Source organism: Nyctereutes procyonoides, unplaced genomic scaffold (genome assembly GCF_905146905.1).
Source record: "Nyctereutes procyonoides isolate TBG_1078 unplaced genomic scaffold, NYPRO_anot_genome, whole genome shotgun sequence".
Taxonomy (NCBI): Eukaryota; Metazoa; Chordata; class Mammalia; order Carnivora; family Canidae; genus Nyctereutes; species Nyctereutes procyonoides.
The window spans coordinates 2,852,089-2,877,574 of NW_026575118.1; the positions used below are offsets into that span (position 1 = coordinate 2,852,089).

The 25,486-nt window shown below is 39.3% G+C and overlaps 1 protein-coding gene across 7 annotated transcripts in view; it reads right to left on the minus strand.

The window, feature by feature from the left end:
* CPEB3 (cytoplasmic polyadenylation element binding protein 3) overlaps positions 1-25,486 on the minus strand; it is a 199,305-nt gene that overhangs the window by 153,545 nt on the left and 20,274 nt on the right. For 5 of the 7 annotated variants that reach the window (XM_055334401.1, XM_055334397.1, XM_055334398.1 and 2 more), the window contains one exon: positions 6,401-7,407. In XM_055334401.1, the coding sequence (XP_055190376.1) occupies positions 6,401-7,396 (996 nt within the window). In that variant the 5' untranslated portion in view covers positions 7,397-7,407. Of the gene's footprint in view, positions 1-6,400; positions 7,408-7,629; positions 7,734-10,160; positions 10,292-25,486 lie in introns of those variants that run through there. The other 2 variants (XM_055334403.1, XM_055334402.1) reach the window with 2 other exon arrangements.

The window sequence follows — 25,486 nt, forward strand, 5'->3', positions numbered from 1 at the left end:
CCCTTGTAGCTCCAGAACTACCAATATCAACACTGGTAGCAGTCGGGAAATTATAAGTTTAAGCAGCCCTTCACCAATTAAAATGTTATGTTCACAGGGCAAGGAAAACGCTTATACTTGCACTGGTAAGTCAACCAGAAGCAGAAGCAGGTAGTTACAAAAAGCAGGTAGTTATCGCCTTTCTAGGTCAGGCAGTCACCATAATACACAAAGAGCCTTTCATTGCTCTTCCATTCCTGATGGATTCTTCTTTCCAGCCCCTCTTCATTTTCAGATGCCATCAACCAGTGTTTAACTCTGGACTACTGATTATCAACAATATTTCCTCTATCAAACTCCTACTGACTATAATCTGAGGTAGTTAGGCAGGCATCTAAGAGCCGTAACAAGATCTAATTTTCTGAACACTTTGTACACATTCTTTCAAAAGCAAACCCAGAAGATGGGTACTCTCTCTTATTTTTGCAGACTGGGAAAAAGAATCTTTTGATAAATTACGTGACCCAATCACCACTGACAGAGCTGTGCCTTTGACCATTATCTTTCTCATTCCAAGCTTCATGGACTGTCCACTACTCAATTATGCTCCTTTCCATCTCTCTCCTTAGTAAAGTCCATATGACTTAATCAAACTCTTCATATTGTAGAAAACAAAGCCATAATCTTCTGATACTTATGAATCAAAACACTACAAAACTCACCTGCACAATGACAAGATCCAAATGGACAGGCATTACCCTTGTGTAGCCCTTGAAAAACAGCAAACTAAACCAACCAACGGAGAAAGTTATTTAAGTAGAAAATTGTGTTTTATAAAATATCTAAAAACATTACATTTCTGAGGGTGTACTTTTGTATCAACTCACTGCAAGGTCATGAAAAGTTTAAAGCTAACTACTTTTCAACATGCAACTTTGAAGCATTCAGTTTATATTATTATATTCATGTTTTCAGTAGCCTAGAAAATCTTCTAATATTTCCTAACCAACCAGTCTTTTAAATAGAATATAGATAATGTGGCTCTTTGTTGGCATTCACAGTAACCATGCCATAATAGGCTCTGAAACAGTTTGTGGGGTTGGGTGGACCTTAAGTGGTTTTGCATTAGAGCAGTAGTTAAGAAACCAACTATAGAAGAGTCTCTAGTTTTAAATCTAGGTCATACTATCCTTAGTCAAAAGTAAGCATAAACTAGACAATTTATACTACCTTCCTAAAAAGATGGTTTACAAAAAAAAAAAAAAAAAAGCATAGACTGGTTGAAGATATCACTGTTTCCTCAAAATGTATTATGAATAGATGTATTGACTTTTTAAAATAATCTATAAAATAAATAAATAAAATAAAATAAAATAAAATAATAAAATAATCTATATTCCCAGGGTGCCTGGGTGGCTCAGTGGGTTAAATATCCAACTCTTGACTTTAACTCAGGTCATGATCTCTAGGTCCTGAGATCTCCCCAAGTTGGGCTCTGGGATGAACATAAAGCCCTGCTTAAAGATTCTCTCTCCCCCTCTTTCCTTCCTTCTTCCTCCTTTCCCCACACTCTCTCTCTCTTCAAAATAATAATAATCATCATCATCATCGTCTATATTCCCATTAATTCAAGTAAGGAATTTGTTCCTCTATTATAAATAACCCACTAGCAAAATTAACACTAAATTACAATTAATTAGACATGCCAGAAAATATAAAATCTGTATAATTACTTTCAATTTGGAGTAAGGGAAGAGGAGAGATAAAGTCAGAGATGCAGAAAGAAAGCAAACCTAATTTGAATTTTTTTCAAAAATACAATATTCAAAAATACATAAATTAAGTAAATAAGTAAATAGGGGGATATATTGACTACTGTTGCAAATAAGTGGTAGGAAATGTATGGGCACTATATTTTTCTTCCTCCATTTCCATCAATACAAATTTTTTAAAAGCAGTATTTCCAGGGTATATCATAAGGTCAAGTACAGATTCATCCCAGTCTCCTGCTTCTACACAACACTGTTAACTGATGTTCTAGAGTTATTATACTCAAGGTATTATAGTGGAGATTGGCTCTGGACACAGACTACCTGGGTTCAAATCCCAACTCTGTCAATTACTGGCTGTGTGATCATGAGCAGATAAAGTAAATATATTAACACTCAATTTCTCTGTCAGCATAACGAGGGTTATAATAGATCTGAACCTCAAAGGAGTTTCAATGAGGAACTATACCTAAAGTATTTAGCACAAGGCCTGGCCCATAAGTTAATGGCAAATCACCTTTTGTTACAGTAACCAAAGGGTACCTTAAGACAGAAAAAAAAGACCAAAAGACATTATATAGAAGTTTAACACTTATTCAGACTGAACTGTATGAAAAAATCAGTAATACCTACTATAAAATCATCCAGAACCTCTGGTCACTATTACAACAATGATAATCATAGCCCAACATTTATGTGGTACTCTACTATGGGCCAAGCACTGTGTTAATATGCAGTTTCTCACCTGAACTCATATGAAGCAAGGAATTATTATTCCCATCTTATAGATGAAGGTCAACATGTAGACATAATTTGCTCAAGATTATAAAGCAAGTAGCTGGCAGAGTTAAGATCTGAACCTAGACAATCTGCCTCCAAAGCCTGCTTCTGACAGAAAATACCTACTCAAACTTGGGCAAGGAATTTCGCATATTGGGATTTCAATTTTCTCCTTCGGCAAATGAACACAGAGTGGTGGAACAGGTATTCTTAAAAGTCCCTTCTAAACTCCTCTGGACAAAAATGCTATTTAAATCCAAATCCACTACATATAGAAAACATCTCTGCTTTGGTCCTTTTATATACCTAGGCTTCTCTGCTTATATAAATATAAAAGGATGCATATTTATAATTCCCCCAGTGGAGTGTCTCATTGTTCCTAAGCCCATTAGCAGGAGGTACATCACCAGGAGGTACATCACCAAGAGGCATCAGCCAGACAGAAAACCTCACTAGATAATTCCAAAACTAAGTCCCTTTGAATGGAGCCCAAAGAGAACCTGACTTAAAATGAATTTTACCTGACACCACTAGTGCTACAGAGAGGTTAAGGATACACATCAACAAAATTAGCCAAACCTCTAGGACTGGAACTATGTCATCCTACTTCTTAGGACCTTGGTTTCCTTATTTACAGATATCTATAAAGTAGTGTTTCGATACAAGTAAGCCTGAAGGAAGCAGGAACCCCAACTCAGGGAAACCAATCAACTTTGTTAGAATTGAGGGAAGGGGGTAAGGAAATGTATAGTTTGGAAAACCACATTCAAATACAGTCATTGCTTTTACAATATAAACTATAGAAGTAAAGCTCCAAAAAAAAAAAATCTATTGTGTTGGTTGGCAAAAGAAAGTGAAGCATCACTGACAGGATATGGATTTTAAAAATACATATTAAGAGGGATGCCTGGGTGGCTCAGTGGTTGAGTCTGCCTTTGGCTCAGGGCATGATCCCAGGGTCCCCACAGGGAGCCTCCTTCTGTCTCTGCCTCTGTCCCTCATGAATAAATAAATTAAATCTTTAAAATAAATAAAAATATATATTAAGGCATATTAGAGTAGATTACTGTTGCAAGCCCCTTTTAGCTCAGAGTCTGTAAAATGAATCTCTCGGACTACTTAAGATATTTTCCCCCTTTCATAGAAAAATGATTTAAATAAATGCACAAACATGTAAAATTCTATGCACAAGACTCAAAGTGTTTAGTTTTTGCTTTTTAAACATATGTGATATATTTAACACAAACTCTTGGGGCACCTGGGTGGCTCAGTGACTGAGCAATCTGCATTTGGCTCAGGTCATGATCCCGGGGTCCTGGGATCAAGTCCCACAACAGGCTTCTCATGGGGAGCCTGCTTCTCCCTCTGCCTATTTTTCTGCCTCTCTCTCTGGGTCTTTCATGAATAAATAAAATCTTAAAAAAAAAATAACCACAAAGTCATAATATTCCAACCCAAAACTAAAACACAACCAGGTTGTGTGTTCTAATCTGGTTCTAAGATTGTTTCAAAACCCCAAAGTTCCATTTTAGTAAGACAAAGAAGTGAGACATAAAGTCCAGGTAATTTTTCCTGAGACCAAGTATATACAGCTCAATTTTTAATAAAATCTCAAGTCTTTTGGCCATCTTTACCTACTCAATAGCACCATCAGGGATGAAAATAAGCTGACTTCAAATCAGTCTGTCCAGCTTCCATGAGCATTGCTGGTAAATGGTTTGCTAAGAAACCACTGGCAAACCACATACTACTTGTCGATATCAGTTTGGGGGAAATTTTATAATCTCTCCCCAGCCCTCCCTTCCAGAGACAATTAATCAAAAGCTAGTCGTATTCAGATTCAGGGCCTAGAAAAACATAACTAATGTCTACACTATAAGCTCTCACCCCTAAAACTTCCTCTCAGATTTTAGGTTATCTTCTAAGACTGAACTTGGATAGGGAGCATTAGTATAAAAAGAACTGTTTGAAAAGAATGGTTTTCCTACCAAATGCAGCCTCACGGTTCTATCCCCTCACCACAAAAATAAGCACAGAGAGAAATTCCAGAAAGCAGATTCCTCCTTTTCTCTACCAAACTAATCCCATCTTGCAGCTTCTCTTCATTTTATCAAAACAAACTTTAGAATGGAAAGAAATACACTTTAATATTAAATTCTTCCATTCCTAAAGGATGCCTGCGAAAATTTGTTAAGATCCTCTCTCATGAAAAACTCTCATTACACACAATTTACAAGTTTCACGGGCTCCCTTGAACTGTCAAGGTTAAAAATCCTTGCGGTAGCCTAGGGAATCATGTGCTTCTCAATAACCCTATCACCTTCTTCATGGATGGGAGTCATCTCAAACATCACATCTTAAAATGTAAGAACAACAAAATGAAGATTCCAATTGCACCTGATGCTCTAAACTACTTCTGTCAAATTTCGGTTCTGCCATGTTTCAGCAATGCTCAATTTGTTTCATTTCCTTGACGACCCCAACTGGGTCTTATTCAAAGCCCTCTTCTCTCCTTCCTTTATTCTTTTCTTTTTTAACTGAGCCTAGGTTATAGCCAAATCAATTTGTTAAGTGAAGAATAAATGTTTGCCTAGAACAAAAGCCCCCAGTGAACACTCACCCTCATCATACCCCCCTTTTTTTCCATACCCCCCTTTTTTAAAAGATTTTACTTATTCATGAAAGACACAGAGGCAGACAGAGAGGGAGAAGCAGGCTCCATGTAGGAAGCCCAATGTGGGACTCGATGCCAGGACTCCAGGATCACGTCCTGGGCCAAAGGCAGATGCTCAACCACCCAGGAGTCCCTCACCACCCCTTTCCACCTTAAGATGTTCAGGACATTGCCAACTGATGTGGCCGTGGCCTGGATCAGAAAACAAGAACAGAATTAAGGACACTCCATTCAACCTTTTTGTCTGGGGCACTTCCTGGGTTTTTCACTGGTATTTAACACCAAGACACAAGGCTCATTTTTCATTAAAGTTGCAAGACTTTCACTTTGCCCAGTTTCAAATGGTGTAATTGATCTGTATTGTCTTCTTAAATAACCCATCTGAAGGACACTGCAGCTTTAAATATTTCAGTGCTAGCTAGCAAATAGACTCCATTGCAATATGGCTCTGAAGGTCGCGTCCTATTGTCTCTTTGCTCTAGAAAAAAACAATGTCTAGTCCTTCTTCTGGGTAACATAGGAAGGGTTACCCTAGAATTTCCACTCTTCCAACTTGGTCCCTAAAGGAGTTCATGAGTTTATTGGAATCTCACACTCATAATCTTCCCGGCAGGGACAATATGCTGATTGCTATTAATGATGCCAGCACCTTAGCGAGACATAAACACATGTGCTCACATTAGTTTAATTGAGCATATGCAACTGTCTGAAATAGCACCACTCAAGGGCTGTTAACCTCTTTAAGAGTAGGCCCAGGGTAGTTTGGGAGTGGATAGCTTTCAGGAGGCACTCAGGACCCAGGATTGCATAACTTGAAATGTGTAGCTACTTAAAATGACAGGAATCTCAGCCTACTCATTCTGGGACCAAGCCAGTACCTTGCCATACACTGCACCTTGTCAAAGAAGGTCAAAATAAAAGGCACACACACGGTGAAGGAAAAAAATATGCCAAAAGAAAAAGGCCTATCTTATCAGGATGCTTAAATATGATTCCTCAGTCACAGTCACAGTGTTCCCTCACCCTTGTCCCCGGTACTGGAACAGCACCGGCGAAACGGAGTCTTGGGAATGGGACAAGGGAGCTGGACATCGCTGCCTTTTTTTAAAGAACAAAAATCACGACTAAATGGCAGGGAAGAGGGGGTAAGGGGAGAGGAGTAGAAACGGAGGTGTGTGCAGGTGCACTGGAGCATTACCTGAAATGGTAACAGATTGTTACCATTATCCGTCCGGAAAGCGTTATCCTCCATCCAGGACTTGGAGGTGAGCGGGGCTGCCCGAGGAAACTTGGGCGGCGCGATCACATTGCTGGAGAAGGGCTTTTTGAGCGGCGAGATGGGGTTGAGCGGCGAGGGCACCCCGACTCCCACGCCCACACCCACGCCGACAGCCCGGCGAGGGTCCCGGCCAGCCGGCAGGCCGCCCCACGGGTTGGACGGCGCGCTCCAGGCGGCGTTCACACTCTGGTGCGTGTTCCAGCTGGACGAGGCGGATGAAGCGGCGGCGGCGGCCGCAGCGGCTACTGCAGCCGAGGACGAGGACGGCTTGCTGGTCATGATGGGCTGGTGGCCATACGCCGCGGCTGCACTCCTTTGAGCGTAGGGCGCCTGGCTGGGGCTGGCCGGCGAGCGGCGCTGCTGCGGGGGCTGCCCCTGCGGGGGCTGCGCGGGCTGCGCGGGCTGCGGCGCCGGCGGCGGCGGCTGCTGGTGGTGCTGGGTCTGCGCCAGGCCGATCTGCGGAGAGAAGGTGCCTCCGAAGACTGGGTTGACGTGGTGCGGGAAGTTCTGGAAGAGCATGGTCCCGTTGACTGGGGTGATCCCCTGGAAGAAGCTGTCCTCCACAGCGTTCGTGGTGCCCGTGGACCAGGTGCTGCCGAAGGACGGCGACAGCGACGCGCCCGGCGCCGTGGGCTCCTGCGGCGGCGGCGGCTGCTGAGGGGGCTGGTGGAAACTCAAGCCCGGCAGGAGCGGCGATTCCATCTGCATCTTGTCAGGGCCGTTGGGGGCCGGCGGGGCCGCGGCGGGGCTGAGGGCCGGCACTGCGCTGCTGTCCTCCGGCTTGGGGGTCTCTGAGGAGAGGGGCGTGGACGGGGCTTCGGCTGCGCTGGGTTCGGGCTGGGGCTGCTGCTGCTGCCGCTGCTGCTGGGGCTGGGGCTGGGTTTTGCTTTTGTCCATCAGTAAATCATCCTGCATGGTTTGCGCAGCTGAAACGGGGAAAAAAGAGATGCGTTATTGTCAATGTGATCGTTAATGCCCCTCGCTAAAGCGGGCGGGTGTTTTACTTGCGAAAATCCAGTGCCACCGCTACTAGCCAATTGCAATGCAAATCCATAATCTCCCATTTAGAAGAACAGGTCGGGCTGGGGATGGGGGGCGGGGGGGGGGCTCGTGCAAGGTCTCTAAAAATACTGTGAGAGCATCTTCACCCTTTCTGATGTCTTGGTTCCTTTTCAGTATTAGTGAGAGATGTGCTTATAAAATAGAAAGACAGCAATTTCGCCACGTCTCTTTTCCCTTCACCGGAACTCAGAGCGTTCACCCTGCAATAAGAAACTGATTCTGGTTCCTGTTTTTTCCCAAGCACCACCCTCCCCCAGTTATTTGCATACGTCAATAAATACTGCTGCGTCCTTCAGCAAGGTTAAAAAGACACCGCACACGACCCTTTCTTCCCCCTTCCCTGCTCGGCACTTTAAAGAAACAGCAGTCTTATCCCTCTTGATTAGCAAACTGCCTTCTTGCGTTGATAATTGTTTCATTTAACAGCAGCGAACCACGAGGGAGGAAATCCTTGGCATTTGTTAGGAGGAGGACTCAGCTGCACAATCATTCTCTGGCCTCCCAGTAGCTGCAGCTACTCCATTTTGTTAGGAGACATTAAAACAACAACAACAGCAACAACAACAACAAACCACCGTTTTTAAAGAGGTAAAAATCTACTGAAACGTTTGTAAGCGCTTGCTTCTTGTTACAGTCTAAGGATTAGGATTTTTCTGCTTATTCTCCAATCTTCTTGCCTCCAGTTCTGCCACACAAGAAATTTCTTGACTTCTCAGTGGTTCGGGTCTCAACGGGAGCCTGAGAATTTCTCTGCAGGGTGGAGAAATGTTCTGGTTGGATTTGAGGTCAGAGAGAGCGAAAGACAGAGACAGACTGCCTGTGAGATGGGGTGGGGGCGGAGCTTTAAAAAAATCCCCCTGAGATTAAAGTAGAAAGTCAAGATACTTCTGGGGTTGCCAGATTTTCATTTTTGAATCCTCCTGATGCTGCCTTGGTCACAAGACTTTGGCAAATTTAGAATCCATTCTCTTATCACTGGTATTAGCAATGAAAGATTATGAAGACCCTGAATTACCATATGCTAGCAAACGTGTTAAAAATAGCATAGTACAAAGTCCCAAATTTTCATACATTGTAATTATAGTGCATTGCCATCACTGCTTCGTTTAGCCATAAAAGGAGTGTATGGTATTTTCCATCTCTCATAGAAGGGCTATATTCACCTCTGCCATACAGCCTATTTTCTCATTCAAGGATGAAAATAGTAATCACTCAAAATCAGGAGATTTCCATACACATAGTTATCACTGAGCTATCTTGTCCTTTAGAACATGTTAATTGTTTTAAGTACATGAATATTACAATGCTGAAACCCTAAAAACAAATATTTTGAGATGTTAAAGGAGCATATGACCAAACACATAATTATTTTTAGATGATGATTCAGTATAATTGCAACAAAGTTATTAATATATTTAATGAAGTTACTTAATTAACTCAGATACTTGGAGAAGCATCTTTCCCAGATCATTTGTGAAAGGACATTCAGAATCACACAGAAGCTGTCTTTGGACATCTTCATGATAACTGTTATAAAATAAATGTATTGAAAAATGGAAATGCCATCATTCTTAACTATTAAGCAAAGTATGTCAGATCAATGAGATTAAAGTAGTGCCATTTTATTAAAGATTATCTTTAAAACGGTTATCTTCAATTTTAAAGTTTCATACACAAAATAGTGGGCTCAAGGAAATGCTTCATAGCCACCTCACTCTACTCTTTCCTCCCCTTTTCTCCCCCACCAAAACCCAGTCCAGTATACCTCACAAATTGCCAGCTACTACCAATACAACCCACATAAGATTGACTTTGTTCCTCAGTTCCCTTTTCTAAAACCATGACATTGATCAGTATTGTAAAATCTGACACAAAGAGACAAGTAAAGCTTGGATTCACAACAGCACAAAGTTCTATCACTGCCAAAGGAAATGATCATAGAAAAAGACATTTTCATACTCGGTTTAAGCAGTGCTGCAGTAAACCATTAGAATCTGGGATCTGAGTTGCTTTCAGTAGGCTAGAATTATTTTTACAATAGCCGTATCATCATGGCTGAAATATGCATTTGATAATAATTTTAATATCACTCAGTTTTTCCAATACTTGTATCGATGCTTTTTGTTAATGCCTTCAGTTTAAACTACATCCTCTTGATAGAAAAATTAATGCTATACTACAGCAAAAAAAAAAAAAAGCTAAAAAGTAAGCTGGACTCAATCTTTTATGAAGGCTATAATTAATCTATTTATTGAATTAAAAATTTTTATCATAACAGGAACACCCATTTTTCTTCTCCACATTCTTTAAAGATATAAATTTCACTTTCTGCATAAATTCATTCTGTCAAGGTCAAGACCCACATTTAATAAATAAGACCCTTTTAAACAAAAGGAAAGCATTAGATTAAGATAACATTTTCAAAGTTAATATGCAATGTCTCTCGGTAACTGCTTGTATAGTTTGTTTGGCTGTGTTTCTCTTTTTCTTTTTTCTTATTTACAGCAAAGTCCGAGAAATAGATACCTCCTTCCCCTCCCCCCAACCACACACACAATAGATCTTCCTTTACATGCAATCACCCAATCTCAAGTAATAAATTCATAGTAGCAGTTACCTTTGAGTGTCCAGTTTTTAAGGATCGATAAAATTAAAAATTGTACAATATTTATTTTCTTCTTTCAGGTTGATTATGTGACCGCTCGGGCAAAAGCACTTTGACAACTGTAAGAAAAGAGGGCATGCGCACACAGGGAACTGTGGGGGCTGAAGTCCTTCACTAGGTACTCTGCCTGACTTAAGCACGTTCAGCCAAGGAAAGGAGGAAGCCTCGCAAGTAGTGATTCCAAGGGGAAGAGCTTGTGCCCGGATTACATTATATTTTCCTACCAATCTGAATCACGAATTGTTGAAATGAAAAAGGAGAAAAATTAAACTGGTTTGTCAACTTGGTTTAGAAAGCCAGGTTAAAAGAGAAACTGGATTGAAGGACTAAAATAAATAAACCCAGCAGAGCTACCTTAAATGGTATTAGAAGGGTAATGACTGGGTAGCCAGCAATAGGAATCCTACCCGAGCAAAAAGAGATTGGCGTGGGGAGGGATTAGAAAGGAGAGAGGACCAGGAAAAGATAAATATTTAAAATCTGACCATCCTTAAAAGAAACATTTTTAATATTATAGAATGAAAAATATCTTAATATTAAATGTGATATTAACCGTGAAGATCAGGTGAAAATAGGTTTCAGTCACAAATTTCTGACATTTTATCCACCAAGATTTCTTTGTATTTGAGTTTTCAATGAAGGCACAATTCACTTAAGATTCTACTCGATATGCTCTGAATCAACTCACCACCTTATTTTACTTGTCAAAATGAAAGTTTACTTTGCATTATTCATACAATGATCAATCAAATAAAATTCAACTCTTTTAAGCTAAAATAGTATTTGGTGAAATACTAAAAAATAATTTGACATTTAGTGTTTCATTGCATAGGACAGTGACTTCTTTAATAACACAAAAAGTAAATACAGTTTCTATTTTAAAAAAAAAAATGTTTTTGGTGTATAGGTTTCCTATCTTAACCTCATGACTCCAAGGCTAGAATCTCACAACATATCAACATCAACCCTTATTATCCATAGCTTCTGAGAGCAATAGTTCAACTACCAGTTTGCTCACGTAAGCAGAAGATATTATTACTTGTGGGATTTGGTTCAATGCCATTCACCCAAGGGGTTCAGAGTAAATGTCAGTTGATGACTATGCTGATTGAACTTGGAACTAAAAATGCTAAGCATCATTTAAAACTGTCTTAATTCTCTATTTCCTTTCTTTGCCAATTAGAATTAAAGTAATACCAGAGACTACCAATTTGCAGCGTTAGTGGTCTTTGTTTCTAGTTATTTCTAAGGAAAAATCAAAACAATTTAAGAGGAAAAATTGTGAATCAACCTGTGAAACACTTTTTTAAAAAGAACTAATGGACTTCTTATTCCTACTATGAACTTATTTTATATTCCTTTTTTCTCTTCCTCTGCTTTCCTAAAGAAAGCCTCACTTCTACCAAAGTGCTGTACTCATCATTTGCATTCCAGAGTCTGTCAGGATCACTCAAGGTTAATCTTATTCCTGAAGATTTCCCTAATCTACCAAACTTCTACATTTTCAAGTACATCAATTAGGTAAAAAAAAAAAAAAAATTCTCTCATAAAATCCTTACAAAGGCTTGTTTAAAAAAATAGATTTTAAAAATTATTTATAATTAATTTGTCAAGATTTTATTGGTAGGAATTCTTAAGTAATTCAGGTGTGCTTGAAAGTGGTTTACTTGGGGGCAGCCCGGGTGGCTCAGCAGTTTAGCACTGCCTTCAACCCAGGGTGTGATCCTGGAGACCTGGGATGGAGTCCTGAGTCGGGCTCCCTGCATGGAGCCTGCTTCTCCCTCTGCCTGTGTCTCTGCCTCTCTCTCTCTCTCTCTCTGTCTCTCATGAATGAATAAATAAAATATTTAAAACAAAACAAAACAAAACAAAAAAAAAGTGGTTTACTTGGGCATTTATTTATGCACCAAGTGAGGATTTAATGCTAATTCACACAATAAAGAAAAATAAACATTGGCCCTAACCCATGATAAATGGCAATCAGTAATTAGCACTGCCCATACTTAATGTAATTTTATTCTATTTCAAAATGAAGTAATTTCTGCTCTTTCTTTCCTAAAATGAGCATTCAAATCTAAAAAGAAAATGACTTGGGGCACCTGGGTGGCTCAGTCAGTTAAGCTAGTCTTCAGCTCAGGTCACAATCCCAAGGCTCTGGGATGGAGCAAACTCTCCATTCCTTCGCCAGGCTCCCTGCTCCATTGGTCAATGGGGTGTCTGCTTGTCCCTTCCCCTCTGCTCCACTCCCCCCCCCTTGTGCTCTCAAATAAATAAAATCTTTCTAAAACGTAAAAAAGAAAAAGAAAATGACTCAAACATAGATACCAAAGTGTAAATAAATACCAAACAATAAATTATAGGAGAACCCCCAATAAGGATAAAGATCTCTACTGAAATTCTGCTTTTTACTTAACCAAAAAGGAAGCACCTTCTAAAATTCTGTCTTCGGGTCACAGAGCTTAACCATATATCCTTTTGAACAGTCATGGAAAACTAAAAATAGAGACTGCAGCGTTAACTCATTGGGATGTACTTGGGTGAAATACATCTTTTTAGGCTTCCTTCCATTCCTTTCCTACTTACATCTCGAACACAATGTTTATGAGTCCTGGGTATTGGTGGTTGCTCCATAGATGTTTGCTAAATGAATGGATGGATGAAATCATTTTTGATTATCTAAAACAGCTAAGGTTTGAGTAAGTATTAAATTATTCTCCACTTAGGCAATTACTTTTTCAACAGCTGCATGAATGGATATGAAGGGGAGTGGTATAAAACAGGAAAACATTTTTGGTTTTGACCCTTACGAAGCTGAGCACTATTTTATTATCATCATGAAATAATAGTCGCTCAGCACTAATTGAACAGGGAACTTTGTTCCCATCTAAGAGTTTACAGTCTAATAAAGATACCCCCCTCTCCACCCTAGAAACTGCTTAAGTTCACAATAGCACTCAGAGTTAAATCCAATGGATGTTTTGTCAGTCTTTATCTTGCTTGATCCTGCAGCAACAGTGACATAACTGACCACACTTTCTGGATATACCTTCCCTTTGCTTCCTTCATGCTGTCCTTTCTTGCTTTTTTTCATATTTGTGGTTATGTGTCCTCTGGCATGCTGGTGTTCTCTCTCACTAGCTCTCAGTCTTCTTTGCTGACTAAATATTGAATTCCTCAGCGCTCTATCCTAGGCTACTTTTTTTACCTCACTCTATGTGAGTGGCTTTCCCAACTACTAAAGGACGGACCAGGCCTATCATATTGACAGCTATATTCCCAACATCTATCACTGTGCCTAGTATATATAATAAGTAGGTATTGAGTAAATATTTGTTGGATTAAAGTTACATTTATGTGTAAAGGGCCAAGAATGCCAAGGCAATCTAGATGGCAAAAAGTAATAAACCTAGAGGACTTACACTACTAGATATCAAGACCTAGCATAAAGCTATAATAATTAGGCTGTGATTATTGGCACAAGGATAAGCAAACAGACACAAAGAATAAAATAAAAAGTCCAGAAACAGATACAGATATGTGTATGGTCACCAGATTTGTGAAAACAGTAACACTACAGTAGTGAAAGGATTTTTTTCAGTAAAAGATATTGATGTTGGGGATCCCTGGGTGGCTCGGAGGTTTAGTGCCTGCCTTTGGCCCAGGGCGCGATCCTGGAGTCCCGGGATCGAGTCCCACATCGGGCTCCCGATATGGAGCCTGCTTATCCCTCCTCCTATGTCTCTGCCCCCCCCATATATATATCGTAAATAAATAAATAAATAAATAAATAAATAAATAAATAAATAAATAAATAAATCTTAAAAAAAGAAAAGATACTGAAGTTAACTGAATACCCACATGGCAAAAAAGAGACTTTCACCCTTGTCACACCATACACAAAAATCAATTCCAGATGGATTGTAGGTTTAAATGTAAAATGTAAGCAATATAGCCTTTAAAAGAACATAGGAGAATATTTTCATGACATTGGAATAGGCAAAATTTAACAGGTCACAAAACCATTAACCATAAAGGAAAAATCTAATAAACTAAACAAATTAAGAACATCTGCTTACCAAAGGACAGAATTACAGTGAAAACCCACAGAATGAGAGAAATATATGCAATATGTGTATTTTTCAACAGAAGATTTGTAATCAGAATACATAAAGGACCCTTACAAATTAATAGTAAATATCCCAAAGAAAAAGACAAACGACTTCAACAAAAGATATTCAAATGCTCAAGAACATATGGGGAAAAAAAGCATATGATTACCTAGCTAATCATCAAAGAAATATAAAACAAACCCAAAAATGCTAAAATTGGAAAATGGAGATAATACCATACATTAGCAAAGCTGTGGGAGCAACTCATTCTCAAACACTGTTGGTAGAAGAATAATATAACTATACAACCACATTGCAAAACTATTTAGCAGGATCTATTAAAGCAAACATTCAGGGGCGCCGAGATAATTACAGTCGGTTGAGCGTCCAACTCTTAGTTTGGGCTTAAATAGAGATCTCGGGGTCATGGCATCAAGCCCCATGGTGTGCTCTGCGCTCAGTGTGGAGTTGCCTGTGGCTTTCTCCCTCTTCCTCTGCCCCTCTCCACCCTCTGTGTTCATGAGCACATGCGCTCTCACTCTGTCTCTCAAATAAATAAATATATTTTTTAAAAGCAACGCTCATACACCTTATGACCCAGCAATTCTGCATCTAGATATATACCCATCAGAAATGCAAACATATGTTCACCAAAACACATATTCAAAGCAGCATTAATTAGAAATAGCACCTGGAAATAATCCAAATATACATCCACAATCAAATGGATAAGTAAATTTGTGATAGATTCATATAATAGAATATCATAAGGCAAAGACAATGAAGAGACTCTTACTCTATTCAAGAACAGAGATGAACTGCATGAATACAATGTTGAAAGAAGCCTAACAGAGCAGAGGACATACTATATGATTCAATTTATATAAAGTTCTAATAAAACTAATTTATAGGTTAGAATTCACTATAGTGGTTACCTCTGCTGAGAAATAATTGGTAGGGGACATAAAAGGGGACTGCAGGGATGCTGGTGATATACTGTTTCTAAAACTGAATGCAGTTACACAGGTGCATTTACTTTGAAATTTCAGAAAACTAGACATAATTTATGCGATTTTCTGCATTTTTGTTATATTTCCATTAAATTTCTAAAACTTACATATATTCGTAAAGATTGACTACCTTTTGTAAGATAAAGAGAAAAAAACAGTACAGTCTGGCCAAGTAAAAAGAGGAGCTCTAAGTCTAGGTGATGAAACTAGAAAAATAAGTGGGGGCTTCCTACATGCCAAGCCTGTGCTATGGGCACTACATGCAAAGATAAAAAAAGCCAAAGTCTCTTGACTTCAAATACCTCGCAACCTAGGATGATAAAAATTATTGTGGTCAGCTATGGTAAATTAGATATCCCCTAGGTAACCCAGAAAGCTTTTAAGATTTTTAAGCCTAAGGCAATTTACAGGTAGGAAATCCACAACCTCTGAGTGAGGATCTATCAAGCAATTCTAGATCAGACTAAGTTTGAGAACAAAACAAGAGGAAAAGGAGCAAAAAAGGAACCAGGTGAGCCAAATGCAGTTTGGTGGACAATCTGGAGAGCACCTGGAGTTCTTTGTTTCTTGCCTCTCCACTAGCTTTGAGTTCATTCATTCATTCAACAATTTTATTAAAGGCCTCCTAGCCACAAAGTAGCAATTCTAAAATTTCACCTGCTTTTTTTATTGACCTTGTCTTTAACTTGTAAGAGAAAACTTGCCCTCAATTTCTCAGCTGCCTACCAGCAAGTGCCCCCTTACAAACTTATCTGTAAACCCCACCATACTTCCTTTCCTTCTATCTCAGAGAAAGCTGAGTTCCCCTACAGGTCCATAATTAATTACTCCATCTGTAGTTTAGAACTCATTCCTCCTAGTTTCCTTGAGACTTAGTTCATTAGTTAATTATTCCCAGCATCTCCTTCCCATTCAGACAGGCTGTTTGAATGAAACCTCTAAGTCCTAGCTCTACGTTCATTTCCAGTTGACTCACAAACTTAACTGCATGTGATTTCTGCCCCTACTATCCTGCTAACATAGTCTTGCTATGATCTTACAAAGTCACCAATGACCAACTAGCACTTCTCAATTCTTATTTTATTTGCCATTCATCCTTCATAATCAAAACACTTGTAATAAGCAGAATTCTAAGATGGCCCTCCAAGGTTCCAGGCTAGAAGGACAACAAGAACTATAACTGCAATTCTGCCAACAAGAATGAGCTTGAAAGCAGATTCAACAATCTAAACCGAGAACCCAGTCATGGTGCATCAGACTTCTGGTTCCTAGAACCATAAATCATAAACGAGTGTTGTTTTAAGCCATTAAGGTTGAGGTAATTTGTTACATAACAATAGCAAACTAACAAAACACTATTCTATTTTCTTTGAAGACACTGCTTTCCTGGTTCTTCTAAAGTTTCTTTGGTCTCCTGGCTACTAAACAGAGCCTCCTCCAGGTTGTCCTAATTCTACACTCTCTCTGAACAATGTCATATTCATAAACTGGAAAAGTGAGTTCACTGCCATCTAGGTTTCCAGATCGAATTTTTTTGCTAAGTTCCAAACCACTATTTAACTAACAACTTCTCTGTCTGAGGATCCTACAGCATCTCTTCTCCCACATGTACTTCTGCCTTTATTTCTAGTTTACTTATCTTTATCCTACTTAATGGGACTACCATCCATCTAGTCACTCAAGTTAGAAATCTGAACATGGTTTTGTCTTTTCCCTTCTCTCACTGAGGGACAGTCCAATTGGTCACTAAAACTTATTAATTCAGCCTCCTAAATTTCTGCTTGACATCCTCTCCTCTTCATTTGCAGCCAGTTTAACATTTCACCTGGACTAGGGAAGTAATACCCTAATGTCTCTCATCTAGTACCCTTTCAAATGTGGCTTCCACACTAAAGCCCAAGTAATCATTCAAATACAGTTTTATTCTGATATGCCCCTTCCTAAAACTTTTAAATTATTTTTCCCCTGACAAGAGGATAAAATACAAACTTGACTCTTCTTCCCAGCCATACCTAACTACTACAGGTCCCTGGATGGACCATGCTGTTCTACCATAAGGCGTCTGCACATATTACTTCTGCCTGAAATAACCTTTTATCTCTTGATAACCTATTCTTACCCAATAGAACCTAGTTCAAATGTCACCTCTTTGAAGATTTCCCTGGACATGTAAGCAGAATTGTACATTCCCTCCTTTATATCCCTCTGCAATACAAACATACCTCTATTACAATATTTTTTTATACTTTAGTGTAATTATCTGTTTATACACCAATCTTTCCTAGATAAGCTCCAGAATCAAGATGCTATTCATATTTGTGACCCAGGCACTAGGCCTGAAACTCAGAGATAAAATAAAAGTTTTTGGTTAAAAGTTTGTTGACCAAATCAAAGAACAAGGTTCTTTTACCTCAAATTATAGAGGCTGAGAGCACTCCTTTAAGTGAAGAGAAATTCTCTTGCCATTAACAGTATTTCAAAGCCATGTTTAATGACACTATACTTAACGTTTAATGAACATATTCCATAATAAAATTTGGTAGAATTAATCTACTCTTTCTCCTATCTCATAGGACATTTATCTACAAATTTTCACTATTTTCCAAACTGAATGTTTCTTTAAGCCATATTTCTAAAGAAAAAGTTACTTGGCTGAAAGGCATAAGCTTAAGGCCTTAGATACATATTAACAAATTGTTTTTAAAAGGTTGCAGCCGAAGACGCCTGGGTGGCTCAGCAGTTGAGCTGCCTTTGTCTCAGGGCATGATCCTAGGGGGCAGGATCAAGTCCCACATTGGGCTCCTTGTAGCAAGCTTGCTTCTCCCTCTGCCTGTGTCTCTGCCTCTCTCTCTTTCATTAATAAATAAATAAAAACTTTTTAAAAAATAAAAAGGCTGCATCAGTTTATAATTCCTGCAGAAATTAACTTCTAATATGAAAACAATGCACAATTAGTATATATAACAAAGAATAATATAGTTACTGTTCTAAACAACCTAATGCAGAAAAGCCTCTATTCTTTTAATATGCCAAATAAAATTAAGTCTTTTTCAGCATTTTAATATATTCAATACTTTTGTCATTCTTCATCATACCTTCATGTGATAAGGAAATACTACAGATAAATTTGAATAATTATGTTTATTGTATGTTTATTACAATATGTTTATTAGCTGGAGATTCCATTTCAAATGACACATCAATGTGCATATGTGTGTATTCCACCAGAAAAAAAAAAACATGAACATGTTTCATCTATGTTTCTAGACCAGTTGTAATTTTTATTTTATTTTATTTTATTATTATTATTTTTTTTGTTTTTTATAAATTAATTTTTATTGGTGTTCAATTTACCAACATACAGAATAACACCCAGTGCTCATCCCGTCAAGTGTCCCCCTCTGTGCCCGTCACCCATTCACCCCCACCCCCCGCCCTCCTCCCCTTCCACCACCCCTAGTTCATTTCCCAGAGTTAGAAGTCTTTATGTTCTGTGACCCTTTCTGATATCTCCCACACATTTCTTCTCCCTTCCCTTATATTCCCCTTCACTATTATTCATATTCCCCAAATGAATGAGAACATACACTGTTTGTCCTTCTCCGATTGACTTACTTCACTCAGCATAATACCCTCCAGTTCCATCCACGTTGAAGCAAATGGTGGGTATTTGTCGTTTCTAATGGCTGAGTAATATTCCATTGTATACATAAACCACATCTTCTTTATCCATTCATCTTTCGATGGGCACCGAGGCTCCTTCCACAGTTTGGCTATTGTGGACATGGCTGCTAGAAACATCGGGGTGCAGGTGCCCCGGCGTTTCATTGCATCTGAATCTTTGGGGTAAATCCCTAACAGTGCAATTGCTGGGTCGTAGGGCAGGTCTATTTTTAATTCTTTGAGGAACCTCCACACAGTTTTCCAGAGTGGTTGCACCAGTTCACATTCCCACCAACAGTGTAAGAGGGTTCCCTTTTCTCCACATCCTCTCCAACATTTGTTGTTTCCCGCCTTATTAATTTTCCCCATTCTCACTGGTGTGAGGTGGTATCTCATTGTGGTTTTGATTTGTATTTCCCTGATGGCAAGTGATGCAGAGCATTTTCTCATGTGCATGTTGGCCATGTCTATGTCTTCCTCTGTGAGATTTCTCTTCATGTCTTTTGCCCATTTCATGATTGGATTGTTTGTTTCTTTGGTGTTGAGTTTAAGAAGTTCTTTGTAGATTTTGGAAACTAGCCCTTTATCAGATATGTTATTTGCAAATATCTTCTCCCATTCTGTAGGTTGTCTTTGAGTTTTGTTGACTGTATCCTTTGCTGTGCAAAAGCTTCTTATCTTGATGAAGTCCCAATAGTTCATTTTTGCTTTTGTTTCTTTTGCTTTCGTGGATGTATCTTGCAAGAAGTTACTGTGGCCAAGTTCAAAAAGGGTGTTGCCTGTGTTCTCCTCTAGGATTTTGATGGAGTCTTGTCTCACATTTAAATCTTTCATCCATTTTGAGTTTATCTTTGTGTATGGTGCAAGAGAGTGGTCTAGTTTCATTCTTCTGCATGCGGATGACCAATTTTCCCAGCACCATTTATTGAAGAGACTGTCTTTCTTCCAGTGGATCGTCTTTCCTCCTTTGTCGAATATTAGTTGACCATAAAGTTCAGGGTCCATTTCTGGGTTCTCTATTCTGTTCCATTGGTCTATGTGTCTGTTTTTGTGCCAGTACCACACTGTCTTGATGACCACGGCTTTGTAGTACAACCTGAAATCTGGCATTGTGATGCCCCCAGCTATGGTTTTCTTTTTTAAAATTCCCCTGGCTATTTGGGGTCTTTTCTGATTCCACACAAATCTTAAAATAATTTGTTCTAAGTCTCTGAAGAAAGTCCATGGTATTTTGATAGGGATTGCATTGAACGTGTAAATTGCCCTGGGTAACATTGACATTTTCACAATATTAATTCTGCCAATCCATGAGCATGGAATATTTTTCCATCTCTTTGTGTCTTCCTCAATTTCTTTCAGAAGTGTTCTATAGTTTTTAGGGTATAGATCCTTTACCTCTTTGGTTAGGTTTATTCCTAGGTATCTTATGCTTTTGGGTGCAATTGTAAATGGGATTGACTCCTTAATTTCTCTTTCTTCAGTCTCACTGTTAGTGTATAGGAATGCCATTGATTTCTGGGCATTGATTTTGTATCCTGCCACACTACCAAATTGCTGTATGAGTTCTAGCAATCTTGGGGTGGAGGCTTTTGGGTTTTCTATGTAGAGTATCATGTCATCGGCGAAGAGGGAGAGTTTGACTTCTTCTTTGCCAATTTGAATGCCTTTAATTTTTATTTATTTATGATAGTCACACAGGAAGAGAGAGAGAGAGAGGCAGAGACACAGGCAGAGGGAGAAGCAGGCTCCATGCACTGGGAGCCCGACGTGGGATTCGATCCCGGGTCTCCAGGATCGCGCCCTGGGCCAAAGGCAGGCACCAAACTGCTACGCCACCCAGGGATCCCTAATTTTTATTTTAAAACAAAAGATTCACGAAGGTGGACAAAGGTACAAATTTCCAGTTATAAAATAAGTAAGTCTCAGGGCTGTAATGTCAGTGACTATACATAGTGACTATAGTTAATAATACTGTAGTGACTATAGTTAATAATACTGTATTACATATCTGAAAGTTGCTGACTTTCAAATAACATACCATAGTGACTATAGTTAATAATACTGTGTTACATATTTGAAAGTTGCTGAGAGTAGCCCTTAAAAGTTTCACAAGAAAAAAAAATTGTAATTTTGTGTGGTAATAGATGTTAACTTATTGTGGTGATCATTGTGCAATACATACAAATATTGATCATATTACACACCTGAAACTAATACAATGTTCTATGCCAATTATACCTCAGTTAAAGAATACTCATACATATTTTATGTATCTGTATTCATCGAGGGTCTAAATAATGGACAGTAGCCCACATATTTTTGCATAAAAAGTTTTATGCATCAAAAATTTGTGAACTTGAGGAGCCTGGCTGTCTCAGTAAAGCATGTGACTCTTGATCTCTACCCCTACATTGGGTATAGAGATTATTTAAAAATAAAATCTTTAAAATAAAAATTTATGAAATTATAGAGTAACTAAATTTGTACTCTTTAAAAGTGTGCCTTGGGCACCTGGGTAGCTCAGTTGGTTAAGCATCTGCCTGCAGCTCAGGTCATGATCCCTGCATCCTGGGATAGAGCCCCATGTTGGGGCTCAGTGGTGAGCCTGCTTCTCCTTCTCCTCTGCCCCTACCCCCAATCATGTGTGCGCACTCTCAAAAATAAATACAATCGTTACCAAAAAAAAAGTGTCCCACAAAATAGATAAAGAGGACTGGGAGGTACTGGCTTCCAGTTATGGAATGAATAAGTCACAGGAATAAAAGGCACAGCATAAAGAACATAGTTAACGGTATTGTAATAGCATTGTATGGTGACAGACGGAAGATATACTTGTGGTGAGCAAAGCATAATGTATAAACTTGTCCAAGGGTGCCTGGGTGGCTCAGTTAAGCATCTGCCTTTGGGCCAGGTCATGATCCCAGGGTCCTGAGACTGCGCCCTGAGTTGGGCTCCAAGTCCCTGTTCAACAGGGAGTCAGTTTTCTCCTCTTCCTCTGCCCCTGCTTGTGCTCTTTCACTTGCTTGCTCTCTCTCTCTCAAATAAATAACATCTTTTTTAAAAATAAATAAACAGGGGCACCTGGGTCGCTCAGTGGTTGAGCATCTGCCTTTGGCTCAGGTCATGATCCCAAGGTCCTGGGATCGAGTCCTGAATCAGGCTCCTCCCAGGGCACCTGCTTCTCCCTCTGCTTGTCTCTGCCTCTCTCTCTCTGTGTCTCTCATGAATAAATAAATAAAATATTTAAAAGTAAATAAATAGATAAATAAACCTGTCCAAACACTATGTTGTACACCTGAAACTAATGTAACATTGTGTCAACTACACTAAAAAAAAAAAATACCCTACAGTATTTTTAGATTGTATTGAATTGCAAATCGAGTCCCCTTACTACATTGTCACCCCTCTTTACAACCTGATTTGACACAGCATACTTCCCTTTAATCAACTAGATCTTCTTCATTTTCCTACTCTCATTATGGTAACTCAGTCATAAGAACCCTTTGAAGAATGCAAAAATTACAGAATAATTTCAGAAAATATAGATAAGTTTAAATGGGTTATTTTTCTCCCCCATACTAATTTCATTTTATATTTTAAATTTCTATTAAAAAATTATTGGGGGATCCCTGGGTGGTGCAGCGGTTTAGCGCCTGCCTTTGGCCCAGGGCGTGATCCTGGAGACCCGGGATCGAATCCCACGTCGGGCTCCCGGTGCGTGGAGCCTGCTTCTCTCTCTGCCTGTGTCTCTGCTTCTCTCTCTCTCACTGTGTGCCTATCATAAATGAATAAAAATTAAAAAAAAATTATTGAGAAGCCACATGTTCTTTCAGAAGACTTCAGAGAAGCAAACCTTACCCAGTTAACGTTTTAAGTTGTCTTCAAATCTCCTAAGTTTCACCATTTCACTTTAAATGCTGTTCAAAAGCTGCCCTCACTAAATTGGAATCAACAGGCACCTTTCAGGGAGCTGGCCTGAGAGGTATTACCAGCTTCCACAGTTTCAACTTCTATCCCCAAAGTTTTAGCTATGGCTATGAGCCTTTTCCTAAGAGCTTTCCAACCACCTGTGAGGCATTTCCATGCACAAGGTTCATCGTGTCACTCATCATTATCTATAGGACAAGGGTCAAACACTTACCCTAGTATTTAGGGCTCTCCCCTTCTCATCCCAACCTATGTTCCCAGATAGTATTATCCCCACTTCTCCAGGCAAGTTGGTTTACTTAGGCTCTGAAGCTTGCCAATGTTACTGATCCCATATGGAATGCCTTCCTCATCTTTTCTACTTATCAGAATCTCACCTTTCTTCAGAGCTTCCTTCAAACACCAGTTCCTAACAATAGCATCTATCTGTATCATGCATTTATTGCTTTGCATTTCTATTTATCTTTTCTGGTATAATTATGTCAACTACCCAACTAGAATTCTAAGCTTCTTGGAGAAGGTACAGCAAAGTCTGGCAGAGTATTTTGCAGGGGGTTTAGTAATAAGAGCTAACACTTAGGGGCCCCTGGGTGGCTCAGTCAGTGAAGTGTCTGCCTTCGGCTTGGGTCATGATCTCAGAGTCCTGGGATTGAGGTCCATGTCCAGCTCTCTGCTCAGCAAGGAGTCTGCTTCTCCCTCTCCCTCTATGCCTATACTCTCCCTCTCCCAAATAAATAAAATAACCATTTTAAAAAAACCCTAACATTTATGGAACATATACTGTGTACTAGATAAAATGCTAAGTGCTTGCCACATACTAGTTCATTTAAACCACAGTTACTGTGCCTAATTCCAGATGACAAAATGGAAACTTAAAAAAGTGATTTACCTATCCAAGTAACAAAACTAGTAAATGCCAGATCTAGGACCTAAGTTCAAGTTTGTGTAATTCTAAAGCTGTGGTTTTGGTTTGTTTGTTTGTTTTTAAGATTTTATTTATTCATGAGACACACACAGAGACAGAGAGATAGAGAGGCAGAGACACAGGCAGAGGGAGAAACAGGCTCCGCAGGGAGCCCAATGCGGGACTCGATCCTGGGTATCCACTGAGCCACCCAGGCTGCCCTAGAGCTGTGTTTTTGTTAGTGACTCATACAAGCAGATCCTCTTGTCCTACTTGATCCATAGAGCCCAGGACACAGCTTGGGCTTCAAAGGTATGAAAAGAGGGAAAATTGTGGCTCAGCAACTTTTCTTTCTCCCATTGATACAAAGCTTTTATACAATGACCTTTGCCTGAAAACCAGAGATAAGCTCTAACCAAAGGATTCCAAATTCCACCCATGGGTAAGAGCCAGTCCCACTTCAGGGTGTTCTATAACATCCTGCCTTGGAAAATAAATGAATCATCAAAAGAACTGATTTTAGTTTTCAAGGATTTCAAGAGCAAGAGTGGTCCAGGCCTAAAAGTGATGGAGAAAACTTTTCTTTGCCATAATCTGCTTTAACAGCCAGTAATTTATAGGTGCTGTACAAGTTAATGATCAGAGGATCATCAGAACAAAAGGAAGGGCAACGGTCAGTAGTCTACCCAGGTAGCCCTTGGGTCCTACTATTTGAAACCAAGTGGTGTTTGTGTAATACCAGTGCCTTACATTCACAGAGAGGATTCAACTTTACCAAATTCTTCCACCTTTATTATCTCACTTGATGTTAACAGTCCTGTGCAGTGGATAGACAGCATAGGGCCCTCACATTCACTTCTGCAGGTTATGCAATACACCAAAAGGCTAGCTTATAAGGCTACTGGAGAATAAAATCTAGTACGTGTTCTGCTCACCCAATTCATGAGCCCTAAGGTAGAGCTCCATCTACTTGGAAAAAGAGTACCTTTTCCTAATTTCCACAAAGGGATTGTATGAACAGGTAACAGTCTAAAAGATAACCACTGGGATCTACACTTCAAAGATGTGGATGTCAATTATACCAAAATAAAGCTAGAAAAAAATAAAGATGTAGAAACCCAGGCTCAAAGATGTTTCAAAATATAGTTAATAAGTAGTGGATCTAAGATTAGAATTCAAGTCTTCCAACTCATTCAGAAACACACTTTTTCAACTGTACTACAAGTCTCCCATTGGTTCAGTTTAATACAGGCTATCTCTGTCTTCTCATGTGGTAGACGAGTATCTTCAGCACTTTGCTACAAACAACTGAACCAAAATCTAGAGCTTTTTGGTGTAGCTCTATCCTGAGGCCATAACTGTTCTCTTATTGAGGAAACTGAGAATCAGATATGTGTGCCAACTGTACCAAGAGGGATACTTTATTTTTCTTTAAGATTTTATTTATTTTTTCATGAGAGACCCAAAGAGAGAGAAAAAGAGAGGCAGAGACACAGACAGAGGGAGAAGCAGGCTCCATGCAGGGAGCCCAACGTGGGACTCGATCCCAGATCTCCAGGATCACACCCTGGGCTAAAGGTGCCGCTAAACCGCTGAGCCACCCAGGCTGCCCGCAAGAGGGATACTTTATTTTTTTTTTATTTTTTTTAAAGATTTTATTTATTT